This window comes from Chiloscyllium plagiosum, unplaced genomic scaffold (assembly GCF_037043375.1).
Source record: "Chiloscyllium plagiosum isolate Xiang-an unplaced genomic scaffold, Cpla_swu_hap1 HiC_scaffold_46, whole genome shotgun sequence".
Taxonomy (NCBI): Eukaryota; Metazoa; Chordata; class Chondrichthyes; order Orectolobiformes; family Hemiscylliidae; genus Chiloscyllium; species Chiloscyllium plagiosum.
The window spans coordinates 15,059,494-15,073,089 of NW_028270184.1; the positions used below are offsets into that span (position 1 = coordinate 15,059,494).

General features: G+C 47.9%; 1 protein-coding gene across 1 annotated transcript; it reads right to left on the minus strand.

Annotated features, from left to right (window-relative positions):
- Positions 1-6,087: 6,087 nt before the first annotated feature.
- LOC122543917 (uncharacterized) lies at positions 6,088-10,667 on the minus strand. Its single transcript, XM_043682832.2, has 2 exons — positions 10,345-10,667; positions 6,088-7,233 (listed from the first exon to the last, which is right to left on the minus strand). Exon 2 carries the CDS (start codon positions 7,123-7,125, stop codon positions 6,256-6,258), a length of 870 nt encoding a protein of 289 aa, XP_043538767.2. The 5' UTR covers positions 7,126-7,233; positions 10,345-10,667; the 3' UTR covers positions 6,088-6,255.
- Positions 10,668-13,596: the final 2,929 nt, after the last annotated feature.

Consider the following 13,596-nt stretch of genomic DNA (forward strand, 5'->3'; position numbering starts at 1 on the left):
GTGACCTTCAGGAGTGTGAAGCAGGGCGAGCAGCTCCTGAAGGTTTTCAAGGAGAAGGAAGAGGAGTCACTGTTCTCCATCTTGTCTGTGGTCCTGTTGTGTGTGCTCCCAGCACAGAGGAGTTGGGTTGTCATCATCCATATGTACAACCCCCATGTCCCAGCAGCTGATGTCCTGACCTTTCTGGGATGGTAAGTACAGGTCGAAGGAGACAGCAACTGATGTGGTCGACCCTTTCAGAATCCGGACCAGCAAGTGGCTGGTCGCGGTGGATGCCAGCGGGAACATCCTCCACCCACCCTCCAGCTTCGCAATCCGAGGGAGCAGAGGTTACCTGACTTACACAGGGCAGCCGAAAGTGTGCCGAACCTGCGGGAGGTCAGGCCACATGGCGGCGGATCTTCAGGAACTGTAAGCAGGAGGGTCACCTGACCAAGAACTGCAAAGAGGCGAAGAACTGTAACCTGTGTGGAGAGACGGGCCACATGTACAAGGCCTGCCCAAGACGAGGGGGGCAGCCACTTACGCGCAGATGGCCGGAGGTGGCAAAGGTGAGCCATGGACCCCCAAAGACCAGCAAGGTCCAACCAGACAGCAGGGAAACGGAGTCTGGGGGTACCTAGAAGGAAGGACAGGGTGGAGCGGAGCAGACGGCAGCCAGCGGAGAGGTACACCAGTCGGCCCAAGCTCCAGTGGGACGGATGGAGGCAATGGAGGAGGAGGTAACCAAGGAGGTAAGGGAGTGGATACCTGTGACAAACAGGAAAAGGAAAATCTGCCAGGTCCCCAAAGCCTCCCAGCAAAGGGGGAAACAGCAGCTGCACGAGGAGGATACAAACAGCTCTTCAGATGGTGAAGGTGGGTGCAAGGAGGGTCGTCACCTTAAGAAGAGGCAGAGCATTGAGGGGAGAAAGGAGGGTAGCACCCTCCAACCAGGAAGCGAAGCACCCTCTGAGGGGGCTGGTAAAGGCAACCCCCCCAACCACTGAGAACCAGGAGGTACCCACTACACCACAGCTCCAGGTAACTGGGAACCGCGAACCTTTGGCAGCCCCACTGTCAGACACAGAACTGGATTGTGCGGACCCTGGTCCCGACCTGCTGACACCAGAGCGGGGAAATGACCCCCAGCGAGGAGCTGGACAGCTACCTCAGCTCTGTGAGGGTCCAGCAATTCGCCTTCACTATGGGGATGCAGACAGCTGCCCCAGAGACAGGACCATTGACAAACGGACAGTGATAACTTTGTAAACTGTAAAATGGGCGTTAAAATTGCAAGGATTAAGGTGCGTAGCGTTAAATCTTCTACGTGATGTGTTTCTACATTGGCCTTCCTAGCCAGCGTTAAAGCTGATGTCCCGTTTCTGCAGGAGTGTGGGATACCGCACCTGAGCAGTTACAGGAGGTGGTCGAGCTTGTGGGCCCATGGGCCGTCAGTTTGGTCGGGGGGGCAATGATAACCACTCCTCCGGCCTAGGTATCCTGCTGTGAGGAGGCAGCTTCACCATCTCCAAGGTTAAGGAGGTGGTGGGCGGGCGCCTCCTCATCACCGACGTCATGTACAGGAATGCTCCCCTGAGACTGATTAATGTGTACGCCCCAGTGGGTCAGAGGGAACGTCTGGCCATCCTGCAGCAGCTTCCACTGTTGCTGGCTACATCCAGGCCGGTCATTCTGTATCATTGATGCAGATGGACGATCCGGCGGGGGGGACAGTAAACTGGACGCCACATCCAGAGTTCTGATGGAAACTGTCAAAAATGCCAAGCTGCATGACGTCTTCAGCACCCCTGCAGACGGAGCGCAGCGTAGATACACCTGGTCATGGGCAGACAGGTCTATCCGCTCAAGGATAGATTACCTGTTTGTGTCCCAAACGCTCTCGGTCAGATCCACCGACGTCAAGCCGGTGTTCTTCTCTGACCACTGCCTCCTGCTGGCCGACTGTCACCTACAGGATGAGCAGCGGGCTGCTAAGGGAACATGGAAGCTGAACACAAAGCTGTTGACCCCGGGAAACATTGAGGAGCTCAAGAGGGACTACGCAGGTTGGAGAACCATGAAGCCCCTCTTTGAGTCTTCAGCGGACTAGTAGGAAACGGTTAAAGGGAACATCAAGAAGTTCTTCATCCTCAAAGGTGTTCAGGAGGCGAGAGAGAGGCAGGGAAAACTGTCCCAACTCCAGGAAAGTATGCAGAACCTGCTCCTGCTGCAGACGATGGGGGTGGATGTCATGGAGGACCTCCAGGAAGTGAAGGGCCAGCACGCCTCGCTCTTTGCCTCAGAGGCCTCCAAGATAATCTTCTGGTCCAGGGTCCGCTCGGTGGAGCAGGACGAGATGTGCTCACGTTTCTTCTTCCAGAAGGTGCACAAGGAGAACTCCGCGCTCAGCAGCCTGAAGGAAAAAGATGTGTTGTTAACGTCATCTCAGACTGACATCATGAGGATTAGCAAATCCTTCTATGCCAGTCTGTATGACTCGAAGCCAAATGACAGCGCGGCCTCCCAGTTGTTCCTGTCCTCTATCACGGAGGTCTTAGACATCAGAACACGGGAGAGGCTAAACCAGCTGCTATCTCTGGAGGAGCTGACCAAAGCCTTCGAAAAGAATAAAACTCCCAAAAACAACGGCTTACCAGTCGAGTCCATTTTTGCTGTGTGGGACTTGATTGGCCAGGACCTGCTGGAGGTGTATGTCAGTATGCTTCTGGCAGGTACCATGAGCAAATCCATGAGGAAAGGCATCATCACCCTCATCTACAAGCAGAAGGGGGACAGGGAGGAAATTAGAAATTGGCAACCAATCTCGCTGCTAACTGTAGATTACAGAATCTTGTCAAAGGTCATCGCCAACTGGGTCAGGTCAGCTTTGGGATCGGTGATCCATCCTGACCAAACCTGCGCTGTACTGGGCAGGAAGATCGCTGAGAGTCTCGCACTCCTCAGGGATACGATCGTCTACATGCAGGACAGGGGGCTGGACACCTGCCTCATCAGCCTGGACCAGGAGAAAGCCTTTGACAGGATATCACACATGTCCTCTCCTAAATGGGCATTGGGGAGGGAATCTGTAATTGTATCCGACTGCTCTACACCAACATTGTCAGTGCAGTCTCAATCAATGGGTGAGAATCAGATAGCTTCCCAGTCAGATCTGGAGTCAGGCAGGGCTGCCCTCTCTCTCCTGCCTTGCTTGTGTGCTGCATAGAGCCATTTGCCGAGTCCATCAGGAACGATGTGAGCCTGAGAGGGGTGACTATTCCTGGCAGCGGGGGCCTGCATGTTAAGGCCTCCCTGTACATGGATGACGTCGCTGTTTTCTGCTCGGATCCGCTGTCCGTGCGCAGACTCATGTGCATCTGTGACCAGTTCGAACGGGCCTCGGGGGCCAAGGTAAACCGAGGCAAGAGCGAGGCCATGCTCTTCGGGAACTGGGCCGACCAATCCTCGATCCCCTTCACCGTCAGGACCGACCACCTGAAGGTGCTGGGTATTTGGTTCGGAGGGGCTGGGGCATGCGCTAAGTCTAGGGAGGAGTGTATCAGCAAAGTGAGGCAGAAACTGGGCAGATGTAAGCTACGGTCGCTCTCCATCACGTGAAAAAACCTGGTCATCAGGTGTGAGGCACTGTCATTGCTATTATACATGGCACAGGTCTGGCCTATTCCCAGAACCTGTGCCGTCGCAGTCACTCGGGCCATCTTACATTTTATGTGGAGATCAAAGATGGACCGTGTCCAAAGGGACTCGCTGTACAAAGCTCTGTGCAATGGGGGAAAAAAACATGCCCAATGTCACCCTCACCCTGATGGCCATTAAGCTGTGCATGGATCCCTGGTATGCAAACACCAAGTGTCACTACGTACTGAGGTTCTGCCTGTCCCTGGTGTTGTGAAGGATGGGCCTGGCCTCGCTGCTGCGGAACGCTCCAAGTAGTTGGACCGTTCCTTATAACCTGTCCTTCATAGAGAAATTTATGAAGAAAAACACCTTTGACCACAAATCCATCAGGAAGTGGTCAGCACATAGTGTCCTTGAGACCCTTCGGGAAAAGGAGAGGGCGGATCCTATCGAGCGGTTCCCTGAGCAGACTGTCAAAGCCATTTGGCAGAATGCCTCATCACCAGAACTTGCCAACAAGCACCAAGACATGGCTTGGCTGGTGGTGAGAAGGGCTCTGCCTGTGAGATCCTTTATGCAGGCCCGGACTCTCTGTCGCTCCGCACGCTGCCCTCGAAGCGGCTGTGGAGGGGATGAGACTGTCACACACCTCCTTCTGGAATGTGCCTACGCAAATGAAGTCTGGAGACGAATGCAGTGGTGTTTGTCGAAGTTAGTCCCGAGCAGCTCCATGACACTGGACTCCGTGCTCTACGGCCTGTTCCCTGGGACGCACACCGAGCCGAACATCAACTGTGCCTGCAGGATCATCAACTCGGTCAAAGACGCTCTTTGGTCTGCCCAAAACCTGTTGATCTTCCAGCTGAAGGAGTTGACCCCAACTGAGTGTTGCAGAATGGCACATTCCAAGTTCCAGGACTACGTGTTGAGGAACACGCTGAAGCTTGGGGCAGCTGCTGCTAAGGCGCGGTGGGGAAAGACGACTGTGTAAGGTCTGCCTGCTTAAGAACAGGGGGCCCACTCAGAAATTGGGCTCCGCTGACGAGTCAGCTGAACACCTGGATGGTTAACGTACAAATGACTCAGTCTGATCTCTGTATGTAAAGATGTGCAATGGCATCACCCACTGTACAGATTTCAAAAGAGTTTTATGAATAAAGTATATGTTTGGAATTAAAAGAATTGTATCTGACATGTGAGCTGTGCAAGGTTACCTTATGAACTCTCCAATTAGCTCAGACTTTATGATAAGAGCTTATCTCACTAGCAGGCGCCTAACTCAACTGGGTATGTTTTTCCCACCTGATGAATGGCTTAGGGTCTGTAGGAATGATTAATCAAGTGTGCACAGACCTGTCAATTAACTTTTCTCCTTTACGAATTATTGTCTTTCATTGTCTAATTAAGAACAGGCAATGTTTTTTAAACTATTGTATATAAAGTAAGCCAATGTGTATCACTACATCAGATAAGCTTGCTGGGGCACTTGAAGAACTGGTACCCTACTCTCCTAGGTTATTAGAACCTAGTTAGTTTAGCTTGTGTTATATTGCAACAGTGATGCTATTAGTGAATAAAGGGGATGGCTAAAATTAAACTAAACTGTCCGTAAGAGGGTTTTATTCCAAACTTCCAAAGAGTACGATCTCCGGGATGAACCAAGAGAGAGGCTTTACAGGTCTGAGTCCACGGGGATTCCCTCAAATCTCCACTTTAACAATAGAGTTAAAGTGACGTGCAAATAAAAGCTCAAGCAATGTCGGAAAAAAACTTTTTCACGCAGTGAGTCTTTATAGAGTATGGAATGCACTACGTGGAAATGTGGTGGAGGTAGGCTCAATTCAAGAGAACATTGGATGGTTATTTGAAGTAGTGTTCAAAGGTTTGGAGAAAAATCACTTGGCCTGTGGTAATGATGTTTCTCTCAAGAGACAGTGCAGGCACAATGGGCTGAATTTATTGAGAGGCGCAACAATTCTGAGAGTTTGAGACAAGACGGTGTTTGGAGGTGGGGTAGTAGTTTTCAAGAATATTGCAGTCAGGTGTATACATTTTGAGCAGATGGTGATGACAGCAGATTTGAGGAGGAGAGACAGTATTTGAAAAGAGAGAGATCTTTGAACAAAGTAACGGACATGAGAATGTTGGGGGGGGGGGGGGGGGGGAATCAGGCATTTCGTAGTAATAGGGTCAATGGACCAGGAGGTGGGACTGATGAACATGAGCGGTACAGAGAGTGTGTGATGAGACAGAGGAGAAAGCTGTGGATTCAAGGCTCAGGCAAACAAGATGTATCTAGGTACTTTGCTGCCAATGATGAGTGGAAAGCAGGGAGGCAGCCGGTTAGATAATGTTAATCTTAGTGACAAAAGAGGTTGCAGAAGCTCCCTTACACGTGTTGTTGGAGGTGAAGATGAAGGAGACAGGAGAGTGACGTCCCATCAAAAGGAACTTACTTCTATTAGCAATGTTTAAAAGACTTGACAGACTGTGTTCATGACAAAGCTGATTTATTTGACTTTTATCCAGAATATTAATGCTTATGACTGGGCAGAAGTTTATTAGTATCAGCAGGAACCCAATGAACTTGGTCCTGTCCTTGATCTGATTAACAGCAGAATCTCATCACTGTAGTTATTTATGAACTCGCTGGTGTCTAACCAAGGTGGATGACTTAGTAAATCCCATTCCACACTCAAAGCAGTTGAATGGCCTCTCCCCAGTGTGAACTCGCTTATGCTCCAGTCGACTGGATGAAGTTGCGAATCCCTTTCCACACAAGGAGCAGGAGTACGGCTTCTCCTGAGTGTGTACTCGCTGGTGTCTCAGCAGGCTGCAAGACTGAGTAAACGTGTTCCCACACTGCAAGCAGGTGAATGGTCTCTCCCCAGTGTGAACTCGCTGGTGTCTCAGCAAGCTGAATGACTGAGTGAAACCCTTCCCACAATCGGAGCAGGTGAATGGCTTCTCAGCGCTGTGAACCTGCTGGTGTTTCTGCAGGTTGGGGAACTGAGCGAATCCTTTCCCACACTCAGAGCAGATGAACGGTCTCTCCCCAGTGTGAACTCGCTGGTGTACAGTGAGGTGAGATGATCGTCTGAACCCAGACCCACACTGAGAGCACCTGAAAGGTCTGTCATCAATGTGAACACCTTGATGGCGAATCAGTTCCCCAGAGCTTTTATAGCACTTCCCACAGTCTGGACATTTGAAAGGTCTCTCGTCAGTGTGAACTCTCTGGTGTGTCAGTAGGTTGGATGACAGAGTGAATCCCTTGCCACACTCTGGGCAGGTAAATGGCCTCTCTCCAGTGTGACTGCGTCGATGAATTTCCAACTGAGATGGGGATCTGTATCCCTTCCCACAGTCTTCGCATTTCCATGGTTTCTTCCCAGTGTGACTGCACTTGTGTCTCAACAGGCCAGACGATTGACTGAAGCCTTGTCCGCAAGCACGACACATGTATCGTTTCTCCTCACTGAGAACAGTGCTTTTACCTTCCATGTTCACAGTCCAATGTTATTCAGGTGGGACAAATTGGACAATTCCATCAGATCGAGATGTGATTTTGGGTTTCAGTTTTCCGATTTCAAATCCTCCTGTTCTAATTCCCTGGGAAATTGATTTGAAACAGAAAAAAAGGGAATGAGAGAAATCCCAAACAAATGCAGGTTATGAACTTGATGTGGATGAATCTGGCATGAGTAAACTATTAACCATATGAACCTCAAGACAGTCATAAAAATCCAACTGGCTCACTACTGACCTTCAGGGAATGGATACTAGCCACACTGCCTTGGCTTACACATGGCTCTGGTCTCTACATAAGTCGAAAGAGACCGAGGTGTTCCACACAGCTACAACGTGACCAGGACTTTGACAGAAAATCCCAAACAATCTCCGTCCCTGAGAAACACTACAGCAGCAGGCAGATGTGAACTCCATCAGCTACAAGTTCCTCTCCACACACTTCCTGACTTGGCCGAAGTGCAGAAAGAATGAGAAGAAATCTCCATTAGGAAGACTGAAGCCACTGTTTCAGTCTCTGCTACAAAGGCCAGTTCTGAATACACCCTCCAAGCATCTGAGGCTGAACTGAATTGTCAAAGTCATGTTGAAATATTTCAATCCAAGTTGAGCTTCCCACCACAAATCTACATCATCTAAATTACTTTGCTCTTCAGTGGTGGAGTCAGGGAGAGTGCCAGTGAACTCAAACATTGCTAAAGTACTACCCCTGTTTAAGAAGGGAGGGAGATTGAAGACAAGAAACATAGGCTGGTTAACCTGACCTGGGTCGTTGGTAACACTTTACAGTTCTTTATTAAGGATGAGATTATAGAGTACTTGGAAGTGCATGATAAAATAGGGCTGAGTCAGCGTGGCTTCGTCAAGGGTAGGTCATGCTTGACAAAGCTGATACAACTTTTTGAGGAGGGAACAAGCAATGAAAAGCCAGTGGGCATGATTTATTTGGATTTCCAGAAAGCCTTTGACAAGGTGCTGCACAGGAGGCTGCTAAAAAAGATCAGAGCCCGTGGTATTAGGGGAAAGGTATTGGCATGGATAGAGGATTTACTGACTGGTAGAAAGTAGAGTCGGAACAAAGTGGTGTTTTTCAGGATGGCAGCCAGTGACTAATGGAGTTCTGAATGGGTCCATTTTGGGACCACAAGTATTCACGTTATATATTAACAATCTGGATGAAGGAACTGAAGGAATTGTTGCTATGGTTGCAGATGACAAAAAGATAGGTGGAGGGATGGCGTTGAGGGAGCAAGGAGGCTGCAGAATGACTGGATCAGGCTACGAGAGTGGGCAATGAAGTGGCAGATGGAATATAAAGTGGGTAAGTGTGAGGTTATGCATTTGGTAGGTAGAATAGAGGCATAGACTATTTTGTAAAAGGGGAAAGGCTTCAGAAATCTGAAGCACGATGAGACTTGGGAGTCTTAGTTCAGAACTCTCTTCAGGTTAAAACGCAAATTCATTAGGAAGGCAAATGCAACGTTCGCATTCATTTCAAGACAGCTGGAATACAAGAGTCGAGAGTGTGATGCTGGAAAAGATTTTCCTGCTACTCAGATGCTGCCTAACCTGAAGTGCTTTTCCAGCACCACACTCTCGACTCTGATCTCCAGTATTTGCAGTCCTCACTTTGTACTGGCTGGAATACAAGAGCAGAGATGTACTGCTGAGGCCATATAAGGCTCTGGTTATACCGCATTTGGAATATTGGGGGCAGTTTTGGGCCTCATATCTAAGGGAAGATGTAGTAGCCTTGAAGGATGTCCAGGGTGAAAGGTTTGTCATTTGAGGAGCATTTGAGGACTCTGGTTCTTTACTCAATGGAGTTTAGAAAGACGATAGAGGATTTTATTGAAACTTACAGAATACTGAGAGGCCTGGAGACAGTGGATGTAAGACAGGCTATAACTCAAGGGCACTGCCTCAGATGAAGGAGAGAACCCTTTAGAATTGAGATAAGAAGGAACTTCTTCATCTAGAAGGTGGTTAATCTTTGGAACTAATTGTGATAAATGGCAGTGGAGGCAAAACAATTTAGTGTATTTCAGATGTACGTTCTCGATTAGTAAGGTGATCAAGGGTCACAGGGACAAGGCAAGAGAAGAGGGTTGAGAAACATAGAAGCTATGGTGAAATGGCAGAGCAGACCTGATGGGCTGATTGGACTAATTCAGCCCCTGCATCTTATGGTCTTAATAAAAACAGAAAATGCTGGAAAACCCAGCAGGTAAGGTAGCATCAATGGACAGAAAGATTGTATAGGTTTCCATTCAGGTGACCCTCCCTCAGAAATGAGGAAAGAGAATTGAGTGTGTGAAAGTCAAAGGGGGTGCAGGGGAATAGGGGGAGGAAACAAAACAGCAAATCTGTGATCAGGCAGATCCACCTCAGTAACGTCAGCCAACTTTCCTTCCGTCTCAGCTGTTTCTCAAACTCTCATCAATTCCTTCTTACTCTCTAGACTTGATGATCCTAACACCTTCCTATCCAGTTTTCCATAATGAATCTCTATCAACTTGGGACCATACAATCTCTGCTGTGTTCTTCCTCACCCCATGTCCCCTTTATCCATTGTTCCTTAACTCTGCCTATTGATCTGCAAAGGCTCCTGGTTAAGCACTCCTCAATATTAAAATTTACCTCTAAAATATAACAAAGAACTTCGGATACTGGAGATCTGAAACAAAAATAGAAGATGCTGGAGAAACTCAGCAGATCTGAGTCTTCAAAGAGTTGGTCGTGAAGTATTAACTCTGCTTTCTTGCCACAGTTTCTCCAGCAATTTCTAAATTTGTTTAAAATTCACCTCCCTGTCATAATTTCGCCACAGTCTTTTCCTTTTCATTTTGAGGTTCAAATTTTTCTCCACAGACGACCTGCAATCCTTCCACATTCAGAAGCTGTTTGTATTCATGTTCTGATTAATCGACGATTTCAGATCTTGATCTGGGGTTCTTCATTTGAGTACCCCATTGAGAAAACTTTCCCTTCTAACCTCCTGTAGAAGGAGTCCTCCAGAGGTGGGCACCATGGGAGATACAGTGCTTTATTTCCCCCTCTGGTTACATTTTGAGTTAGTCCCTTCCCTTCCTCCCTACCACCATTTCACTTTTGATGGCTTGCATTGCCCGTAATGGGATAAGCCCCATCGGGTTCCCTGATGTCCTGCAGGGGAGAGGATCTGGCCACCTTTACCTGCTGTGGCCCACATGGCAGACCACAATCTCCAGCTATTGTGCTGTCATTCTCTTCCTGCCCGTGCAGGGCCGCGCATGCGCTTCACCGCCCTGCCCCCAACAAAGATGGCGGCGGTGGGCCAAGGACCTTCCACCGGGGAAACGCGACTGCCGGTCCAGGGTTAACCCCGGCACCAGTCGTTCTTTATTCGGGGCCAAAGAGTATCACCGCGTGTTTATGAAGCCTGCATGCTCACAACGCCATCTGTATTATCCTCGTACAATCGGTTTCAGCTCACGGATTGACCGTTCGAGATCCTCGGTGTCATTGTACCCAGGTTCCGCAAGGCGCATGCGCTGGTCTCTGCCCTATGCTCCGCCCACATTGCGCAATTATTGCGTGTCGTCAGGACAAGGCACAATGGGAGGCGACCATTCAGCCCATCGGCGCAATGTCTTCCGTCCTGAGCTACATCCATGTCATTTGAAAAGCTATGTTGTTGAATAAAAGAATGCTTTGTTTGTTACAGACCAGGCCAGACACCCCTCAAAACATTTTTAAACAGTGGGCCAGACCCTAACTTTTTATGTTTTTTCAGTTAAAAATCACACAACACCAGGTTTAGTCCAACAAATATATTTGGAAGCACTAGCTTTCGGAGTGCTGCTCCTTCATCAGGTAGCTAATGGGGCAGAATCATAGAACACAGAATTTATAGTAAAAGATCAAAGTGTCAGACAACTGATGAGATGTATTGAACAAAGATTGCTGTTAAATCTTTAATCACGTAGAATGGGGATGAGGGTTTCGATTGATTAATACAGGGCAACCCCTGTATCCACGGAATTGTTTCCCCCGTTTCAGTTACCTGCGGATTACTGCACCCCGAACATATTATAGGGAACCAGGGACCAGGAGGCTGCCGGGAAGGTAAGTTTCCCATTGAAATGAACGGGTTCGCTCCTATCCACGGTTTCAGGTTTCCACAGTGGGTCCTGCAATGTATCCCCTGTGGGTACGGGGAGACCACTGTATGTAAATCCCAGAACTTCTTTCAAGTCACAGTCCTGAGATAACTTAAGGTGATTTACCTACTAATCAATCGAAACCTGCAACCCATTCTAAGTGATTAAAGACTTAACAGTAATCTAGGTTTGTTTAATACATCGCACCAGTTGTATTTCACTTTGATCTTTTTCTATAAATGCTATGATCCCGCCCCACTAGCTAACTGGCAGCGCTCCAAAAGCTCATACTTCCAAATAAACTAGTTGGACTACAAAAGTGGTGTTGTGTGATTTTTAACTTTGTCTTCCCCATCCAAAACCAGCTCCTCCACATCATTTCTTTTAGGCGATTGTAAAGGGAATATTGCAGGAGTAATGCAGCTGGTCAAACCACTTGGCTTTAAACAAAACAGAATGTATTTAAACACTACGGATAAAACACGAAGGAAAACAATTAGAATAATAACTCATTTGAAAACCCAACCAACTCTATGGCGAGTTAACAAAGGAGCTGTTCAAAACCCTGCAACATCCCATAAACGCACCCCTCAGCAAAAGGTAAATTCAAATACAGGTTCTTACAGGCAGGAGAGACTTCCAGAGAGAAAGTTAAAGCAAGACCTCTGTCGAAGCATGGAACATCTTTTCAATGTAGCTGCTTCTCTAGGTCCTCAGCAGTTTTTGACTGCCTGCTGAAACTAAACCAAATTTAAAAAAAACCTGAACTGGGAGAACTGGCCACTCCCCTTTCATTGTAAAACTGTTTTTAAAAACCTAAAGATCTCTTTCCATTGTTGACTTAGGGAGGGTCTGTCAGCCATTTCGGCATCACTGACTTTACAATCCCTCTTGAACAAAAACCAAGGCAACATAACCTTGTTAAAGGGACAGCATCATCATGTGATCTATCATGATTGCAGCTGCAGGGATTGAATCCCTATACTGTGGAAGCAGGCCATCAGTCCATTAAGTCCATGCTGACCCAACCCCCTACTCTAACTCAATAACCTTGCATTTCCCACGGCTAATCCGCCCAGCCTAGATATCCCTGACACTATGGGTAATTTAGCACGGCCGATCCACCTAACCTGTACATCTTTGTCATGGAGAAAATCAGAGCACCCAGAGGAAACCCACACAGGCGGGGAGAATGTGTGAATTCCACACTAATAGGTGCTTGAGGCTAGAATCGAACTCAGGTCTCTGACACTGTGAAGTGACAATGCTAACCACTGAGCCATCGTAATGCCCCGACTGATTGTTAAATCATTTGGTACAGCATCCAAAGTGTACAGGCCATTTACTACACCTCTGTCCTAAGTAATTAACAGCAGAATAACCCCCCCCCCCACCCCCAGTTAGAACTCAGTGTCAGAAAACGGGTAAAAATGTTGAACCTCCAAGTTTCTAAACCTTAGTCAGATGTGTTTTCCATCCCCCTAGCCTGACAGATGGCATCTTGACTCAGCAGAGTTGTGCTGTTTACAGACTCCTGAGCAACAATGGGAAACTCCACAAGCTCAATAATCAGCGAAGAGAATTACTGTCGCTGCTTCTCTTAAGGCTGATTTTAAAAAATCAGTCTTTACCTTGAAAACATGGTCAGGGAATGCAATATATAATGTCATAAAAATGGGCAGCATGGTGGCTCAGTGGTTAGCGCTGCTGCCTCACAGCACCAGGGACCCAGGTCCGATTCTAGTCTCGGACAACTGTCTGTCTGGAGTTTGCACATTCTCCCCGTGTCTGTGTGGGTTTCCTCCGGGTGCTCCGGTTTCCTCCCACAATCCAAAGATGTGCAGGTTAGGTGAATTGGCCATGCTAAGTTGCCCACAGTGTTCAGGGATGTGTAGGTTAGGTGATTGGCAGGGGTAAATATAGAGTAATAGGATAGGGAAAGGGTCTGGATGGGGTACTCTTCAGAGGGTCAGTGTGGACTTCTTGAGCCAAATGCCTGTCTCCACACTGTAGGGATTCTACGATTCTCTGAAAAAGGCCGAATGACTGTGAAAGTAGCAACTTTGATGTTGGGGAATGTAAACGGATAGCAAGTTACAGCAAAGACCTGGCAAAGTGTTTTGAAAGGGCAGTTCTGGTTCAGTGGTTAGGACTAAAATCTGTGCCAGTAGAAAAGCAGGAATAAATAAAACAAAATACAGTGGCTGCTGGAGAGTTAAAACAAATACAGAGAATGGTGGATAAATTCAGCAGGTCTGGCACATGTGTGCAGAGTAAAACAATGTTTTGATTGGCACAATACCGT